Source organism: Homalodisca vitripennis, chromosome 4, assembly GCF_021130785.1.
Source record: "Homalodisca vitripennis isolate AUS2020 chromosome 4, UT_GWSS_2.1, whole genome shotgun sequence".
Taxonomy (NCBI): Eukaryota; Metazoa; Arthropoda; class Insecta; order Hemiptera; family Cicadellidae; genus Homalodisca; species Homalodisca vitripennis.
Window position 1 is genome coordinate 135,480,574 of NC_060210.1, and position 16,507 is coordinate 135,497,080.

A 16,507-nucleotide genomic window follows, 5' to 3' on the forward strand; every position below is an offset into this window, starting at 1 on the left:
ACAAGTCATGGCAATAGAATCATGCTCCAGAAGACTCAAATGAAACCAAAAGGAGCAGAATACTTAATCCTCTCCTATAGCCAGACTACAGAAGGCACTTGACACCTGCTCGTTTGACTCAAAATCAGTAAGGGAATGTAAGAATATTCTAGTAGAACTGGTAAAGAACAGAGTTACAAGCAGTTGGGTGCTAGGTCTTGAGGGTGATGTTTCATGGAAACTAAAAAGCAAGTACTCTTGCAAAAATAGGTACAGAACAGAATCCTTTATGGTAGGGCCTGAAACAAGCTGTGGATTAGCTTTCTCATACAGCAAAGCTCTTGTAAAAGATTGGGAAGAAGATTGGATTCTTAAGTATCCCTGAAGTAGGGCCTCAGGACTAAAATGTTAATCTCTCCTTATGCTTAAGGGTGGGCAGCTCTCCTAAACCAAAGTAAGGATATAAGATTGATATTAGGGATGCTTATAGGACATGGCCCCCTTAGAAAACATCAAATGAAGGTGGGTCTCTGAGAATGCACTCTGCGGAGAAGCAGAAGAATCAGCAGAACACAATGGGTAAACTTGCGATACCTAAAAGTAGGAAAATATTCCTAGGGGCGTATCTTCTCAGCCCCATGGATATCAGAAAACAGGAGCTCTCAAATTTGATTGGCTTCTGTAAATCTCAGATGCTGAGGGCAGAAACAAGTAAGAGAGACGCAAAAGTTCTTTAAGGTCTATGTTCGGAGGCAACCGTCTCTTTCCCTCAAGAATATGATAATAATTTTAAAAGACTAAAAATCCATCCACTTGTCCATCACTTGGACGTAGGCGTGTACTGGTGTCTGATCATTGCTCTGATCTATATACTGACTGTTGTATTTAATTTCAGCTTACTTAACATTAGGAATTGGTTACATTCTAAGACTTAAAAATAGAACACCCCCAAACCCTTGATGTAGTGTGTGCTGTTCAGTTGTTAGAATACCAATACCAACAGGATGCATATTTTTAATAGTGCTTCACCTTATTCAAAATGGTCTTGGTCTTATCAACTAAATGTTTGTTATGCAGGGAACAAATAAATATACTTGAGATAAAATCTTTTATTGTTTAAAACCACATCTGATAGAAAAACTATGGGGAGAGAGCTACTATAGCTTTTACCTTCCACTAGTTATACTACTTTACAACTTAACTAGTTTTATACAATATAATATGAATTTATTCTTTGGTAACAATGTCATTTCCAAGAACAAGAAAATACTTAGTATTTTCAAAACTAGTTTTAAAACAAAAGTGTAATTTCATTTTTAAAGGAGTAATTAATTAATGATACTACTCAGTAGTATAATAAATAATAAACCAAAAATATTAATAAAAGGGAATAAAAGTTCAATTTTATATGAAAAAACCTTAAAAACAGCAACAATGAAAAATGTTCTTGGAAAACTTTGATACCAGCTATTCATTCTTTGTACAACTAGACCAGTTATGCTGTATAGCCATAACAAATTTTTCAAATTAACAATTGGAAAACTTTTTGTAATGTCAACACTCAAAGCAGACTGTAAAAAAAAGGTATTGGAAGTCAAAAAATACAAACCAGTGATGTATAACACCAACAACCTGCTTTACATTCTTTGTCTAAACGAATTATAGCAAAACAAAACAAATAAATCTAAATCTAATTTTCTTTAATAAAATCGTAACATTTCCTACAATGTTCAGTTCAAACACACACATGGGGACTTAACACAGCTGACACAATTATATCTATATACATGGGGCTTAATTGTTCTAAACGTACAGTACACATTTATTTGTAAAACTTACATTAAAACATCAAAACCTGTATTGTACAAACTTTGATCTTATATAAAATACAGCCGAGCAAAATGTTTGCCAGCTTTAGAAAAGCTAAGGCTGTAACAATTTGTACCATATACAGTCATGGGGAGTTATATACACAAAATAAAAATGACAAGGCAAATTTTATATTTGCCCTTCAAAACACTATAAATAATTATTAAATTCTAAAACTTGTAACAGATTAACTTAAGTCTCTACTTGAATTAAATATGTTAACTATTTACAAAGAGAAATTTGGAATACATTCATAACTGACCGTTCAAAATATAGAAGCAAATTATGTTGTAATGCTCACCTAAATTTCTATTGAGAACAACTTTTTTACTATTTTAAATATAACAATCTTTATAACACATATTAACAATTTAATATAAACCGAACATTTTAAAGTTTTATGTTAATAAAAAAATATATGCAGTAAGGAGAAGAGATTAGATACAAAATAATTCCTATAAATTATTTTTCTCCTTTCATTAAATATTATATAGTATTATGTTTTTATTAATACATGTAGTGAAACTGTGGCTGTAAAAAGTATCACATACATCATTGCTTGTTTGGTCTTCATATTTGGAATTTCATTCATGAGCTTTTACTAAAAGCTAAAATTTACAGCAGTACTACTTGAAATAAATAAAGTTCACCCTGCAGTCCATTTTGAAAACAAAAAAATGTATTTTTTATGTAAGGGATACACAACATTCTAATAATTAACATTGCAAGACATATATAAAACGTTAAACTGGAAAAAAATCAATTAGTAACTACAATTTTTACTATATGTACAATAAGTCATAGTGCTAAAAATCAATTAAAAATTGCATCAATACATAAATATTGACAAAATAAAATATTAATGTGCTTTCTTAAATATAGTAATACTCTATTTAAACTTAATTTCAAACAAAAAAAAAACTTCATAGAGCTCTTAAAATTTTACATTCACACCAATGTGCTGTCCACTACAAGGCAGAAGGCTGTACTATTTTTGGAGATCAAGAACACTTGTGGCACTAACACTGGACTTACACCACTGGAACAAAACAGATGTACATCAGCTACAACAGTGACAATAAAAAAGAAAGAAAAATCAATAAAAGAAACAATGATAGATATAACAATAATGATATAATTGGCAAGCTTAAAGACATTAATACACATGTTAACTCAATATAAAAAAACTAAATGATAAAGTTTATGAACAAGAGAGGCAAAAGTAAGTCTGAGCCTCTTGCCATTATGGGTGTATGAGTAGGACAGATCAAATGTTGAGTTATCACTGTCACAGAAAAACACTGATGGTACAAAAAAAATCACCATTCATAAGCTGTGAATGTTAGTTTTTCTCGAATGCACACTACTTACATAACATGTATTGCCCCCAAATGAAATTTTCAGGCTTGAGATCATCAGAGCACTGCTGGTGACAAAATAACCTCTAGAAACTTCCACTCAGAAAAGGTGAGACAAGATATGCGTAAGGTTGCTAGAAACACTGAATGAGCTACTACCAACTGAGAAGGAGAAATATGTGGTGCATATCTCTTAAAAGAATTAAAATGTACTTTTATTGTCAGCCTTGTCCAGATAAACCTAGTCTCTGCATGGACAATATTTTATACTACTATCAAACTACAACAACACATTTTTATATGTGGAACTTGTACATAATTTAACTTTTGTAATACTAAAACTAGATACAAAAACAAAGCAACATTTCATGGGACAAAAATCATTAATTTACTACACGATTAACAACAGAATATTCCAACCTGTAGCAATAAGGCTTCTAATGTGGTATTTACTTGCAAACGGGGCAAAAGTGTTTTTTTTTAACTTCAAATTGTAATTCCTGTGTTATAGACACAAAAGTTCATATTAATTGAAAAATATGGAGTTGTTACCAATGGCTTACTGCATAACAAGAGGAGTATTAGATATTACTTACTGCGTGGTTCTCAAAACACGCGAGGCAGAAGACGGTACTTGACAAGCTGTGTGTAGCGATCCCAGGCCAAGCCATAGACGGTCTTGCAACGAGTGGCCACTCGAAACGTTCTGTGAACCAGCACTGCCGAATGGAGGAGAGGGAACACATACGGCAGCCAGTGTGACAGACCACACACCGCAGCCACAGACCACATCATTATCATGTCTCCCACGTAGTTGGGGTGGCGAACCAGCTTCCACCAGCGGTCACAAAGCAACCTCTTGCCCATGAATGTGGATATGGTCTGTGAGTCTATGCGCACCACATACAGTTAAATTGGTAATACAGTTTATCATATAACAGGTGCACACTAAAAACTTAAATTTTACTCTATGTGACATCTGTTAACAAACTCAAAACTCAAACTCAAAAATCTTTATTTTTACAGTTTTTCAACCATACAATAGTGTCAACCAAAAATAAACGAAGTAATCCAGTACAACAGTAATTACATATGATTATCACATTGCACATTTCTATGGGTTACAATAAGAAAAGAGCTATCTACAACCAGCTCGTTCCCATACCTATTTACATTCAATTCGTCATCAGGACAAGAAATCCCCGATGCTGTAACAACACCGCTGTAATAGAATTTTCTTTACCCCGTTTCCGAAAGAATTGAAATTATTCTCTGACTTGAGCTCCCCCGGTAGTGCATTGTAAAGCCTGATCCCATTATATTTAAGGTGGTGTTCATAAAAAGCAGTTTTATGCCTAGGAACAGAGATTTTTCCCGATTCCCGGAGATCATAGATGTGTGGAAGAGTGTCAGACTTGAACAAAGGTAAGTTTCTATGGACATACTTGACAACATGTAGAATGTAAATGGATGGAAAAGTTAATATGTTGTTGTCAGTAAAAAGAGGTTTGCAAGAAGAACGCCATGATTTCCCAAATATTATTCTAATTGCTTTCTTTTGAAGCTTGAATAATACTGTGGTCCTTGTGCACTCAAAGCCCCAAATTTCAATGGGATATGATAAAGAAGGATACACAATGCCATAATAAGCAGCTAGTAAGACATCGGTACCAGCGAAAACGGACAGGCGCCTCAACACAAAGATTCCCGAGCTAATCCTTTTACAGACCGCATCAACTTGCTGAGCAAAATTAAGATTTCTGTCAACGATGATCCCAAGAAACTTAATGTTAAGACATGGTTCGATTGTATCATCCCCAATTTGAAACATTCTGTTATCATCACTGACAGAGCCCGCAATCTTAAAATCAACGACTTTAGTTTTTTCACTGTTTAAGAGTAAGCGGTTCTCCTGAAACCACTGCATTAAAGCACCTGTCTCCTCATAAATAGCAACCTCAAGTTCATTGTGATGCCGAGCTGAAATTGAAAAGGTAGTGTCGTCTGCAAAAAGGCAGACTTTTCCTCTAGTGACCTGTTTGGGTAGCTCATTCACAAAAAGAAGGAAGAGAATGGGACCAAGCACCGACCCCTGGGGAACTCCCCTAGAGACCAATGCCTGTGACGACTGAACCGATGTTAGACAGCCACTGCCATCCACATAAGGTACTTGAACCAATTGACCTCTTCCACCAAGATAGCTAGAAATCCACGAATGAGCGACACCCCTTAGTCCAAGACAAGACAGCCTACGTAACAGGATGTCATGATCAATCATGTCAAATGCTTTTGACAAGTCGAAAAAGATCCCAGTATTAAGATATACAAAGCTAAAACACATTTAGATACCAAAAAGAAGGGTAAGCTTTTAATTTTTTACTTACCTGAAAATACTGGATTTTGAGGATTCTTGCGAAATTCTGCTTTAAGAGAGTTGCTCGCTCTGTAAATGTAATATCCCAGGAGGAAGAAAATCCCACAAATTATTAAACGATATGTAGGTGCCTCAAAACTGTAACAAAACAAAAAATGTAATATTTGTTCAAGTAGACTAATTTAAGAATACTTTAACTTATATGTTCAGTGTACCTTGAAATTTGTTTTGAACAAATATTTAAAAATGATTCAAAAATAATGTCACTTGAAAAGCAAAGGGATTCTTTATCATGTAAGCACTTTATTAGTACTAAATATAATTTCTGAGTAATGGTGTTTTGAAAAATCACAACACAGTTCTTTCTGTTTAAAGAACCTTGTATTTTAGATCAAATTAAACTAAAAAAACTCAAGACACAGAAAAATATTATTTGATAACAATAAAAACTTATGTTCCATCTATTATACTTCTGTTTCTATTACTCTATCAGGTTAGTGAACCACAACTTTGTACCCTATGTGTTATTTGCCTACATTGTACTTCACTTGAACAGAAACTCTCAAGCGCCACCCGCCCTTTTGGTTTTTTTTTAGAGGTCTAATAATTTGCGACATGTTGTTCTACTGATTAAGACCTTTAAAAAAGTATGCACATTGACTATGCTTAAATTTAAGATTTTCTACTGACTCCTTAAAGGCCATCCCTCCGAGATGGTGAAGAGCTACTGATTGCATCAAAGTTTTATTTTATGCCCTATGTCACTGTACAAAGATTTATGTTTGTACTAAGAGTACAGAAGATATTAGACAGTTTTAAGACTTTTCAGCACCCCTGTATAATGGAAGCCAGAATCGAGACTACAAACTCTTTCAGGCTCCTAAATGCTCGATTTTCTACCAAACTGGTTTAAACACATAAAGTGCATAACATTACTAACATACATACATAATCAGACACATTTTTGTATACAAATTGATATGGTATACAAGCAGATGTAGTGGAGTTATGGTTTGCAAAAAACGTACTTGTTTCACTTACTTAGTGTACAAGACATATCTTGTAGTATAGGTGATGAGGAATGGCCAGGTCGCAGCGGCCATGGTGCTCATGTAACCCACTCCTTCAGACTGAGCCTCAAATGTCGTCATGAACTTCTCCTCAAACCACAAAGTATCCAACACATACATGGTGTGAGCGACCACCACAAACAGCAGAGTGGGAGAGTGGACACCAGCTGCATGAGTCTCGATATACTTCAGCAGGTAGAACACATCCAGTAACATCTGTTACAACACAGTGAATTCCTACAGTTTGTATAACTGCTGAGATTACACAAATTAAATCTAATGTTCTATCCAAGTAACTTATTCGCTCCAACAAACATAACTATGTTTTACATAAACCAGAATGAAATAACCAGTGATTAGTTGCATCTTTCCCTGATATGGGCACTCTAATAGCTCATCTTAGAGATGCTAACTTCATTCTTATCATGTGGAACAATAATTTCAGCTTTATAGGACATTTATATTTATTTATATTTACAATCAAATTTTTTCCCTCACTTTTTGACTTTTAAGTTTTGTAATTTTAATCAACACTTGATGTAAAAATCTTCACTTAGTCTCCAAATAATTATTTAACAATACAACTTACTTATCTTAACTCTGATACAATATTTAAGGAAATATTCTCTAAGCCAACCATTATCATTATTATCAGGGCAACCATATCAAATGTGTTAATTAATAATGTCTAATCTATTTAATACAATTTTACTGCAAAAAAGAACCTAATAATCTGAAATACTAATCTTCATACTTACATAATACTAAATGTATAAGGAAAATATTAATATAACAGTCAATATATAGGTGTTGAGAGTGATATTGATTCAGAAATAGACAACACATTTTTAGTTACAATGTTACATTTGAGATATCTTGTATAAAGTAACACTGTCTAAGAATTACTACCTTTAATTTAGAATTATTGTTATACCTCCAAGAGTAACAAGCTTAAATCTCTTATTTACTGAATAATTCTGCTGAATGGTTGTTAAGGCCCGTTTATATGTTCCAATTTAATTTGTATAAACCAAACGGTACAAATTATCGTAACATGTAGATGGTTCATGAGTTTTCATTAATCATGCGTTAAGATTAAAAGAACGGGTGACAGATTGGAACGAGCAGACCAGGCGGCTACTCAAACTTAACATAAAAACAGTGTTATCACTGTGTGCTGAAGCCTTCAAGTAAGCATCATAGCTGAGACTTGAAAGTTTTTAATTTATAAGAACTGAACAATCTGTGAAAAATAAAAAAAAGACAAGGATAACTCAGATTGCAATTAAACTTGATTTGACAATTCCTACAAAACCTAATTCTCACTTGTAATACTCTTTGGTTAACTACTCCTGCTAAGCAAAAGTATACAATGACCACAACAACATTCCTCCATGTTGATCACAACTAGGTAATTAATGTAGCAAAATGAAAGGAAGGTTTGAGTAAAAATATCGCAACATGTGGATGGGATGTATTCAAAACTTATGCACAATTTAATTTGTTAAATCAGATTGTTCAACCATAAACCGGATCTACACCCTATTTAAAAGATAGGAGGCTCAGCAAAATAGCAGATACTTATGGGGTGAGGGAAGAGAGAGAGAGGCAGAGGGTGGAGGAGAGAGAGAGAGAGAGAGAGAGTAGACTACATACAATGCCCACAAACTCCATGCGGGTGATGAGTGCCTTGAAGTTGAGCGGTCCCAAAGCGGGATAAAGTTCTCTCCCAACAAAAAAGTCATAAAGTTTGTTGCCGTCAGCATTGATGTTACGCTTTGCGGTGGTACGTCCACCCTTGATGAACAGGAATAGAGCCAATAACAGGGCAGTAACTACGGCAGATGTCAACAAAGCCACACTCTTGTTCACAACAGTGGTCACGTTGAATCCATAGTAGTAGAGTCCTCCTAGCACCGATAGAGTCAACAGGAGGTTGTAGAATCCTGCAATTCATAAAACATTATTAACAACTACTTGAGAGCACACAGACATACTCTACAATACAACTCTTTAAAGGCCATTATTACCTGACATTCTGTCATATTTTGTAAATAACAATAGTTGTTTCTTTTTGTGATTTTTACTTCCTGTCAATGAATACAGTACTTAAGGAAAAATTAAGTTGTTGTATTGTGAGGAAATAAATCCCTTACATTACGGAGGACCTTCACTTGAAAATGTACGTACCAGTATAATGAATGTATTATAATTTTTTCAGTAATTTTAGGATGTAATCGATTTTGGACATTTGCCATAATTATATTACAAAAATAGAGCATTATGTTTCGAGAATAGAAATCCATCTTTTCAAAAGTATTAAACCTACTTGAGATTAGGTTATAAATGCACAAGAATGTTTGTCGGTAGGAATAGATACAGCAGCCAATTGGAATAGAATTCAGAATAGACCATCAACATTATCGTTAGAATTTTTTAAATTCTTTTGGAACTGACCTATCTCAACACTAAATAAAATGTCTTAACCCTTTGCACGCCACTTATGAATTCCATAATCTTCCTTTAATGCCAAGATATCTAGAAAATATATTTTTTGCTCAAAGCTATTTTTATTATAAATATGCAGCAAGAGGAAAAAAACACAAAGCAGGGCATTTAAATTTAAATTAGCATATTTACTGATAAGAATCTAAAAATAACTATTTACCACACTGTTATTCTGATTTAAATTCAAATTCGTGATACAATCTAATGAAACTGAAAAATTAAATAAACTACTAATTATTAGAGCATGTTTTTATACATAAGATTTATCATCTTATCTGAGCAGAGAAGGGATATATTTGGTTATAACTCTGTAGGATGCACAAAACAGACAGAGGAGTAGGTGGAAGGAGGTAGACAAAGGGCACCCTCCTTCTCACCCGTGATAAGCATGGAGTGTGTGCCTTCCGTAGGATTTTTGTGAAATAAAAAACGCTCCAAAAGACACAATGTACAATTTAGGATATAACCATGTTTGGTGTTTCGGTCAAATTCTATCATCGGAATACATCCATCTACAGTGTGGGTAGGGTACGTTGTGCAATCGTAATAATCTGAAACAATTTTGAGATAAGAGTTTAGCTGGATAAGTCACAAAAGTTCAGTGTTTGACAAGTATACCTGAGAGCCGAGCGTGTGTACTGGTCCATAGGAGGCCTTGCGCCCCAGAGGTACAGAAGACAGCAGAATCTGCCATGCCATAAATGCCAAGTAGTATCCAGCCGAGAACAAATCGAAATACACTCTCCAGTTGGTGGATGGTTGAGCCAATCCAGCACCTTTGGACTGTTAACACAAATAATGTTATAAGTATGATATGAATCTTCTTAGAATTTAAATTGAAACAATCTAATAAATGTTTTGATTTTTAATCGTGAAGCCTTCAAACCCACATGACAACAAATATCACAAATTCAGTTATTTGTATTTAACATTTTGTTAAGTTGTGGTTTAAATGAGGGTATCACAAATAAAACTTATTTGATGGTTTGATTTTAAATTCATAAAAGTATATACACTAAGACAAGAGTATCTGCAATGTATAACATGAATACTGAATAAGTAAATAGAAAAACATATCTTGTCAATTTTGTTTTACAATTAAACATGAAATCTTGTCGGATTATTATATGCCAATTTGCAATAATATAAATATCTAATTGGATTTTCCAATAATTTTCAATTAAGGTTAAAAAAATGTACTAAGTTACATCAGTATTTGCTATTTTACATTAGTGATGCTTTATGCATAATTTAGTTTAATCAAACACATCGAAAACGATAAATGATTCCTATTAATAGATCTTCAGGAGCTCTAAAAGACTGGCAAAGTGCCTAACTATATATATCTCAGACAGGAGCTGAGGGAGGACAGGTGTGAGATCTCATAAGGCAAAGAGAACCATGTACAACAGAACACTCTTAATAACAATTCACAGAATATAAGGAATCAGGTTGTTAGGTAACATAGTGCAATCGCAGAACAGGTGAACTCTTTTGTATTTTGTCAATATACTGTTGGATAGAGACAAAAACTGACTATCCAGTACAGAAATTGGATACACTAAATAACAACTGAATACAATAAGCATAAAAACTGCACAATTTTAGTTAAATTATGTAACACAATAGTAATATCTTCAATTATTACATGTCTTGGTAAAATTGTTTGCTGACAATTGAAAAAATTACTAAAGTAAAGACTAGAAACATGGTTTTTAAGTTAAACATTTAATTAAATAATATATACAGTATTTTAATTGTACAAACAAACAGTTTGTCCATAAGTAGGAATATGTCATATATTTAGATTTTAATACAATTTGGGTTGATGAAAAATATGTTGCATGGTTGTTTTACTAACAAAAATTGGTTGTATAATTTTGACGGTTCTTTACCTTTGACCCAATCAAGAGGAAAAGGAACATTGAAATGGATGACATAACTTTCTTTAATTGTCTTTCAATGTAAATGGGATCGTATTCAATACTGTACACTAATATATACTAAACATTGTTATATTTAATACTACAAATCACTTGTACATCCAGGGCAAATCAGAGGAATTGTTGAAATGGACCACATAACAGAGATGTAGAGTTTCACAGGCTTTGAACCAAATAAGTGTGTTGGTCGGACTGTAGATAACATTGACACTAATTGTAAAATTTAAAGAATTCCAAATACCATCACTCTTTAATCTCCATGGTATTGCCTTATCGAAGACAAAAGTGTATTAATTAGTGTTAGTTGTAATGTATTTGGTGTGAAAAAACTCACTATTTTTATTGAGTACAAGAACAACTGAACCAGCAATACTTTAGAATGGCTGTTACTGATGAGCATAACTTTTAATACAAGCTATCCGACATTAAAAAACAATTCATGATTTTAAAACTAAGTTTTGATCTTTTGAATATTTATTTTTTATTGATAAGAACGCATATACATTGATACAGGTCATGAAATGACACATCTTGATACTGGACTGATATTCACCTTATTGCAGGACATCTGTAGAGCCAGTGCCAAAGTAGGCATCAGCAAGATTGTGAGGAGTGCCCCTGGCCAACTGCCAAATTCTCTCACAGGTTTTTCGCCAAACTTGCTTTCATACTGCGAAGGAGGCACATTATTGGCCTTTAGAATTTTGTCTACTTCGGCATTCATCACCTTTGTAATCTTGTCCAGTTCCTCCTGTTACCACAAACATAAGAATGTTTCATTTTCCATTTCACTAATGCACAATATATATAAAAATTCAGGAAATTTCACATCAAGAATAAAATAAAATACAAGTAAAAAGCAATAAAGATACAAACATCGTTGCTTGGTATGCCAAGAATTTTTCAAATTGATTGATGTAAGATGCAATCAGACCAATTTTCATTTATCAAATTCTTTTCAACTGAATTTAAAAGCATTACGAAGCACACTGGAAAAAATAGATAACTAAAATAGAAGATAGATGTATGAGTATCAAGAAAACCTAATACTTACATCTCGTCTCAATCTGCTTGATCTTCTAATAATGGTACTCTCAGAAAACACCTGACTAATCTGGGAAGATGAAGAAGAGGATGTGGAGGCTTTAGGTAGGCTTACAGAGCGCTCTCTTGCGATTTCCACTGTAAAAGACGATTATCATCAGAACATAAACAGAATTACACAAACATTTGAATCAAACTACAACATGTGTGACTATAATTATCTTAAAGTATAACAGAATTTTGGACATTTGACATTATTATATTTTACAAAATACTTTCATTGTTGTGTTTGGCATTTTGTGTTTAAGATTTAGGTGCCTTCAGATGTTTGATTTTTATGTAAAACTTGTCTGTTGTCAAATATGACAATCATGTGTTCACCAACGTGTTTCTCATGATATTAGTTTTCTACATGTCATGTTGCAGTTTTTGCAATTTATAACAATGGTAACATGCCCGAAATATTGCCATTCTTTTATGCAACAAGTTTAAACACAATAGACTATTATAAAGTATTATACCCAACTATGCTCCCCAAGAGGGAAGAAAACTGATTATGTATGAGACTGCACATTAAAAACAGACACTGACACAAATTTATGTATCGCTGAAAATCTAATATTTTACAAATGCAAATTAAGGCCATATACCAGATATCTTAGTTATTATTCCTTCATAAATATAAATATTAAATTAAGTAACTTTTGTGCTATAAATCGTGTGAATAGGGAAGATAAAAATAAATTGATAATATTTGATGAAGAGCTCATAATATATATATTTTTAAATAGTTAGATTGCAAAAGTTTTGCGTATTTCCTTTTGGATTATCTAATGAAAAATCTGATGTACAGTGCAGGAAAAATATGGAAACTACTTTAATGTTTACATGGTTAACTTACTTAAAATGGTAAAAATTTAACTTTAACATTTTCATTAAAACAATAATTATACATATACAGGGAGCGGCAAAATGATCTGACGGTTTTATAATGTAAACAACTCAAACGTTTAAAGTGGTACAAAGTGTTTTATTGCAGATTTCAGATTGGTATTTATGAACATTTATAAAAATAACCAAAAAAAGGGCGAGTTGATCCGTTTAAGATTTGAATATAACGTCTTTCAAATGATGTCCGTCTTTGGCGATGCATTCTTCCAATCTTGCACTGAAATTGTCAAAACACTTTCCCTAACATTTCAGGAGAGAGGTTGGCTATTTCTTGGCGTATGGTTTCCTTCAGTTCATCCATTGTGCGGGGTTTGTTTGTGTATACTCTAGATTTCAGCAGTCCCCACAAGAAGAAGTCACAGATGCTGAGATTCGGGGAGCGAGGTGGCCACGCAATGTCCCCGAAACGCGAGATGACTCGGCCACGAAGCTTGCTTCTTAAGACGTTTATTACCACATTGGCTGTGTGGGCAGTTGCCTCATCCTGCTGGAACCAAATTCTGTGGCGGTTGAAGCGATTTATGCGTATTTCGGGGATCAGGAAGTTTTTCAACATAGTAAGGTATCGTTGTGAATTGACGGTTACAGTTAGACCGTTCTCTTCAAAAAAAGTATGGGCCTATAACACAATTTTTTGTTACGCCACACCACACAGTGACCTTGGGACTGTGAAGAGGTCGTTCATGCAGTTCTTCTGGATTGTTTTCTGACCAATATCGGAAATTCTGTTTATTAACATAACCATTCAAATGAAAATGAGCTTCGTCGCTCATAATGAGAATTTTTTCATCTGTAAGCAAATCAATCATTTGCTCTGAAAATTCAATGCATTTTGCATAATCACTGGGCTTCAACTGTTGCACGATAGCCATTTTGTACGGATGAAAGTGCAGGTCGTACCTTAATATTCTTCTTACCGAGCGGTCAGACATCTGCAGAGCTGCAGCTTGTTTACCTGCAGGCCGCCGAGGACTGGCTTCCACAGCTCCTCTCACTCTCTCGACGTTCTCTGGCTTCCGGGCTGACCTTGGACGGCCTGTTGATTTTCGTTTTAAAGCTGAACCGGTAGCTCTAAAGTTACCCACCCACAGCAAAATGGTGTTTCGAGTTGGCACTTTCCCTCTTGGAGCCACATTAAAACGTCTGCGGAACTGCCGCTGAACAGCAACAACACTATCGCCACTTTTAAAAAATGCTTCCACAACGAACGCACGGTGCTCAGCCGTCCACTTCTCCATGGCTACTAAAAATGTCCGCACGTATGCTCTGCCACGCCCCTATCCCCACCACCCCCCACCACTCACTCGCTTGACAGCGCGGCATCGAAAACCGTCAGATCATTTTGCCGCTCCCTGTATAACAATTATTAGACTTTTCGGTATAAAATTTCCTTTAATATTTCGGCATTTGCCGTTTTCAAAAAGGTATAATAAAAAATAACACAGCAAACATACAAAATTAACATAAGTAAATAAATAAAAATTTACATAAATAAATAAACAGAAATGTTCAAAAATTTCTGTGTTATTTTTTATTCAACCTTTTTAAAAACGGCAAATGCCAAAATATTAAAGGAAATTTTATACCAAGAAGTCTAATAGTTGTTGTTGACTTTATAATAAAAAATAACACAGCAAACAAACAAAATTAACATAAGTAAATAAATAAAAATTTACATAAATAAATAAACAGAAATGTTCAAAAATTTCTGTGTTATTTTTTATTTAACCTTTTTAAAAACGGCAAATGCCAATATATTAGAGGAAATTTTATACCAAGAAGTCTAACAATTGTTATAAATTGAGCAATTCTGCATTTATATACCCGAAGTGAATATATATATATATATATATATATATATATATATATATATATATATATAAATGCAATATGAAATTAATAACATGAAGATAGAATTCTACAACCAACAGATATCTTTCACTAGTTATTGACTAGTTTTATCCACAAATAAGGTTAACTAAATTGTACTCTTAGTTGATACTTAGCTACATGTCAAATACAAGTTTTAAAATTATTGGTATTAAATATTAGGAAGACATAATAATTACATTTTGCAAATTAAATAAAAAAGTATTTAGTGGACAAACAATATTAATAGCATTGATATTATATCAAGCAAGAATATACCTCAATAATTTGTTTGTCTACAAGGCCTGGATAGCATAATGAAAATCCATGGTTTAACATTCTGCGTTTGCCTTACATCGTGGTTATTCTACAATTGTTATGACTTATATTAATAAGTTTCTATGTAATGAGAACACTCATGCTTTTTTGTATTGTGTGGTTATTCTCAATGTAATTTTTCACGTCCTAATTATATTCATACCATAGTCCCTTGTTTGTCCTTTCATTGAAGATATAATTTGTGAGACGGATATCTGTGAATCATCATGTAAGTTGAATTTATGCCACAATCATTCATGACCATTATGGTTCATCGAGTTGTGTTTTGTTTTGTTTGTTCTACAACCGTTCATCTGCAATAATTCTGTATTACCTGTAGTTTTGTTCTAAGATTTTTAACAGCTATGAACACAATCCGTTCGTTAATTTGGGTTTCTTTTTTAAAATAATCTATTGTTGTTACCCTGTTCAGTTTCACCTTTGGTCATACTGCCAGTGAAAATAATGCTTATAATGTAAACACTATTTGTGCTATTTTTTTTTTTTTTTTTTGGTTAAAATAAATTAACTGTTGCGACATATAAAGTTCTGATTTTTATTGTACATGCAAGAAACAAAAAATAAATAATCAGTTCTTCTCTATTAAAGGCTTAGTAATAAAGATTAGTAAAAAAATATAAATATTATTTTGAAATGTGTGCTTTTAATAGTAAAAACTCTAAGACAGTTAGCAAGTTCTGCCTTTGTTCTTGTTATCATAACTTGTTCTGTGCACATTATCAACATTGTGCGACACCATGACACAATAATCCGTGCATCATTAAGTTTTATCTTCGTTCATTCGCATTACAATAATTTGCTGTCAATACAGTTGTTTTATATTTGTTTTTTAGCGTGATCACCCACACCACATAAAGTTTAGTATTAATTTGAACTACAATAACTGTTAACTGTCTAGCAAAGGCTTTGTATACTTAGCAATTATCCATGATGCTTCTTAAAATGACATGCTTGTTTTGTATTGTGATCTTTTGTGCCACATTATTGCTTAAGAGATGAGGCAATTTCCTAACTGTGTCAAATACTGCCTTTATTGTACCATGATACTTTGTTCCACCAATCCTATGATAACATGTTGTGCAATATGATCTGTTAAAGCATTTTATGTTTCAATCCACCCAAGGGAATCTCATTAGGCAAACACACCGAGTGTGATTCCTAGGACTGGGTTAGGCAATATTAGTCAATTATGTATTGTAATAC

General features: G+C 33.4%; 1 protein-coding gene across 1 annotated transcript in view; it reads right to left on the reverse strand.

The window, feature by feature from the left end:
- Window positions 1-1,073: 1,073 nt before the first annotated feature.
- LOC124361201 (delta(14)-sterol reductase TM7SF2) overlaps window positions 1,074-16,507 on the reverse strand; it is a 34,836-nt gene continuing 19,402 nt past the window's right edge. Inside the window, exons 4-12 of the mRNA XM_046815241.1 lie at window positions 12,156-12,283; window positions 11,655-11,852; window positions 9,777-9,941; window positions 9,536-9,590; window positions 8,307-8,596; window positions 6,622-6,866; window positions 5,591-5,718; window positions 3,803-4,096; window positions 1,074-2,887 (exon numbers count right to left, since the gene is read on the reverse strand). Of these exons, the coding sequence (XP_046671197.1) occupies window positions 3,813-4,096; window positions 5,591-5,718; window positions 6,622-6,866; window positions 8,307-8,596; window positions 9,536-9,590; window positions 9,777-9,941; window positions 11,655-11,852; window positions 12,156-12,283 (1,493 nt within the window). The 3' untranslated portion in view covers window positions 1,074-2,887; window positions 3,803-3,812. The remainder of the gene's footprint in view (window positions 2,888-3,802; window positions 4,097-5,590; window positions 5,719-6,621; window positions 6,867-8,306; window positions 8,597-9,535; window positions 9,591-9,776; window positions 9,942-11,654; window positions 11,853-12,155; window positions 12,284-16,507) is intronic.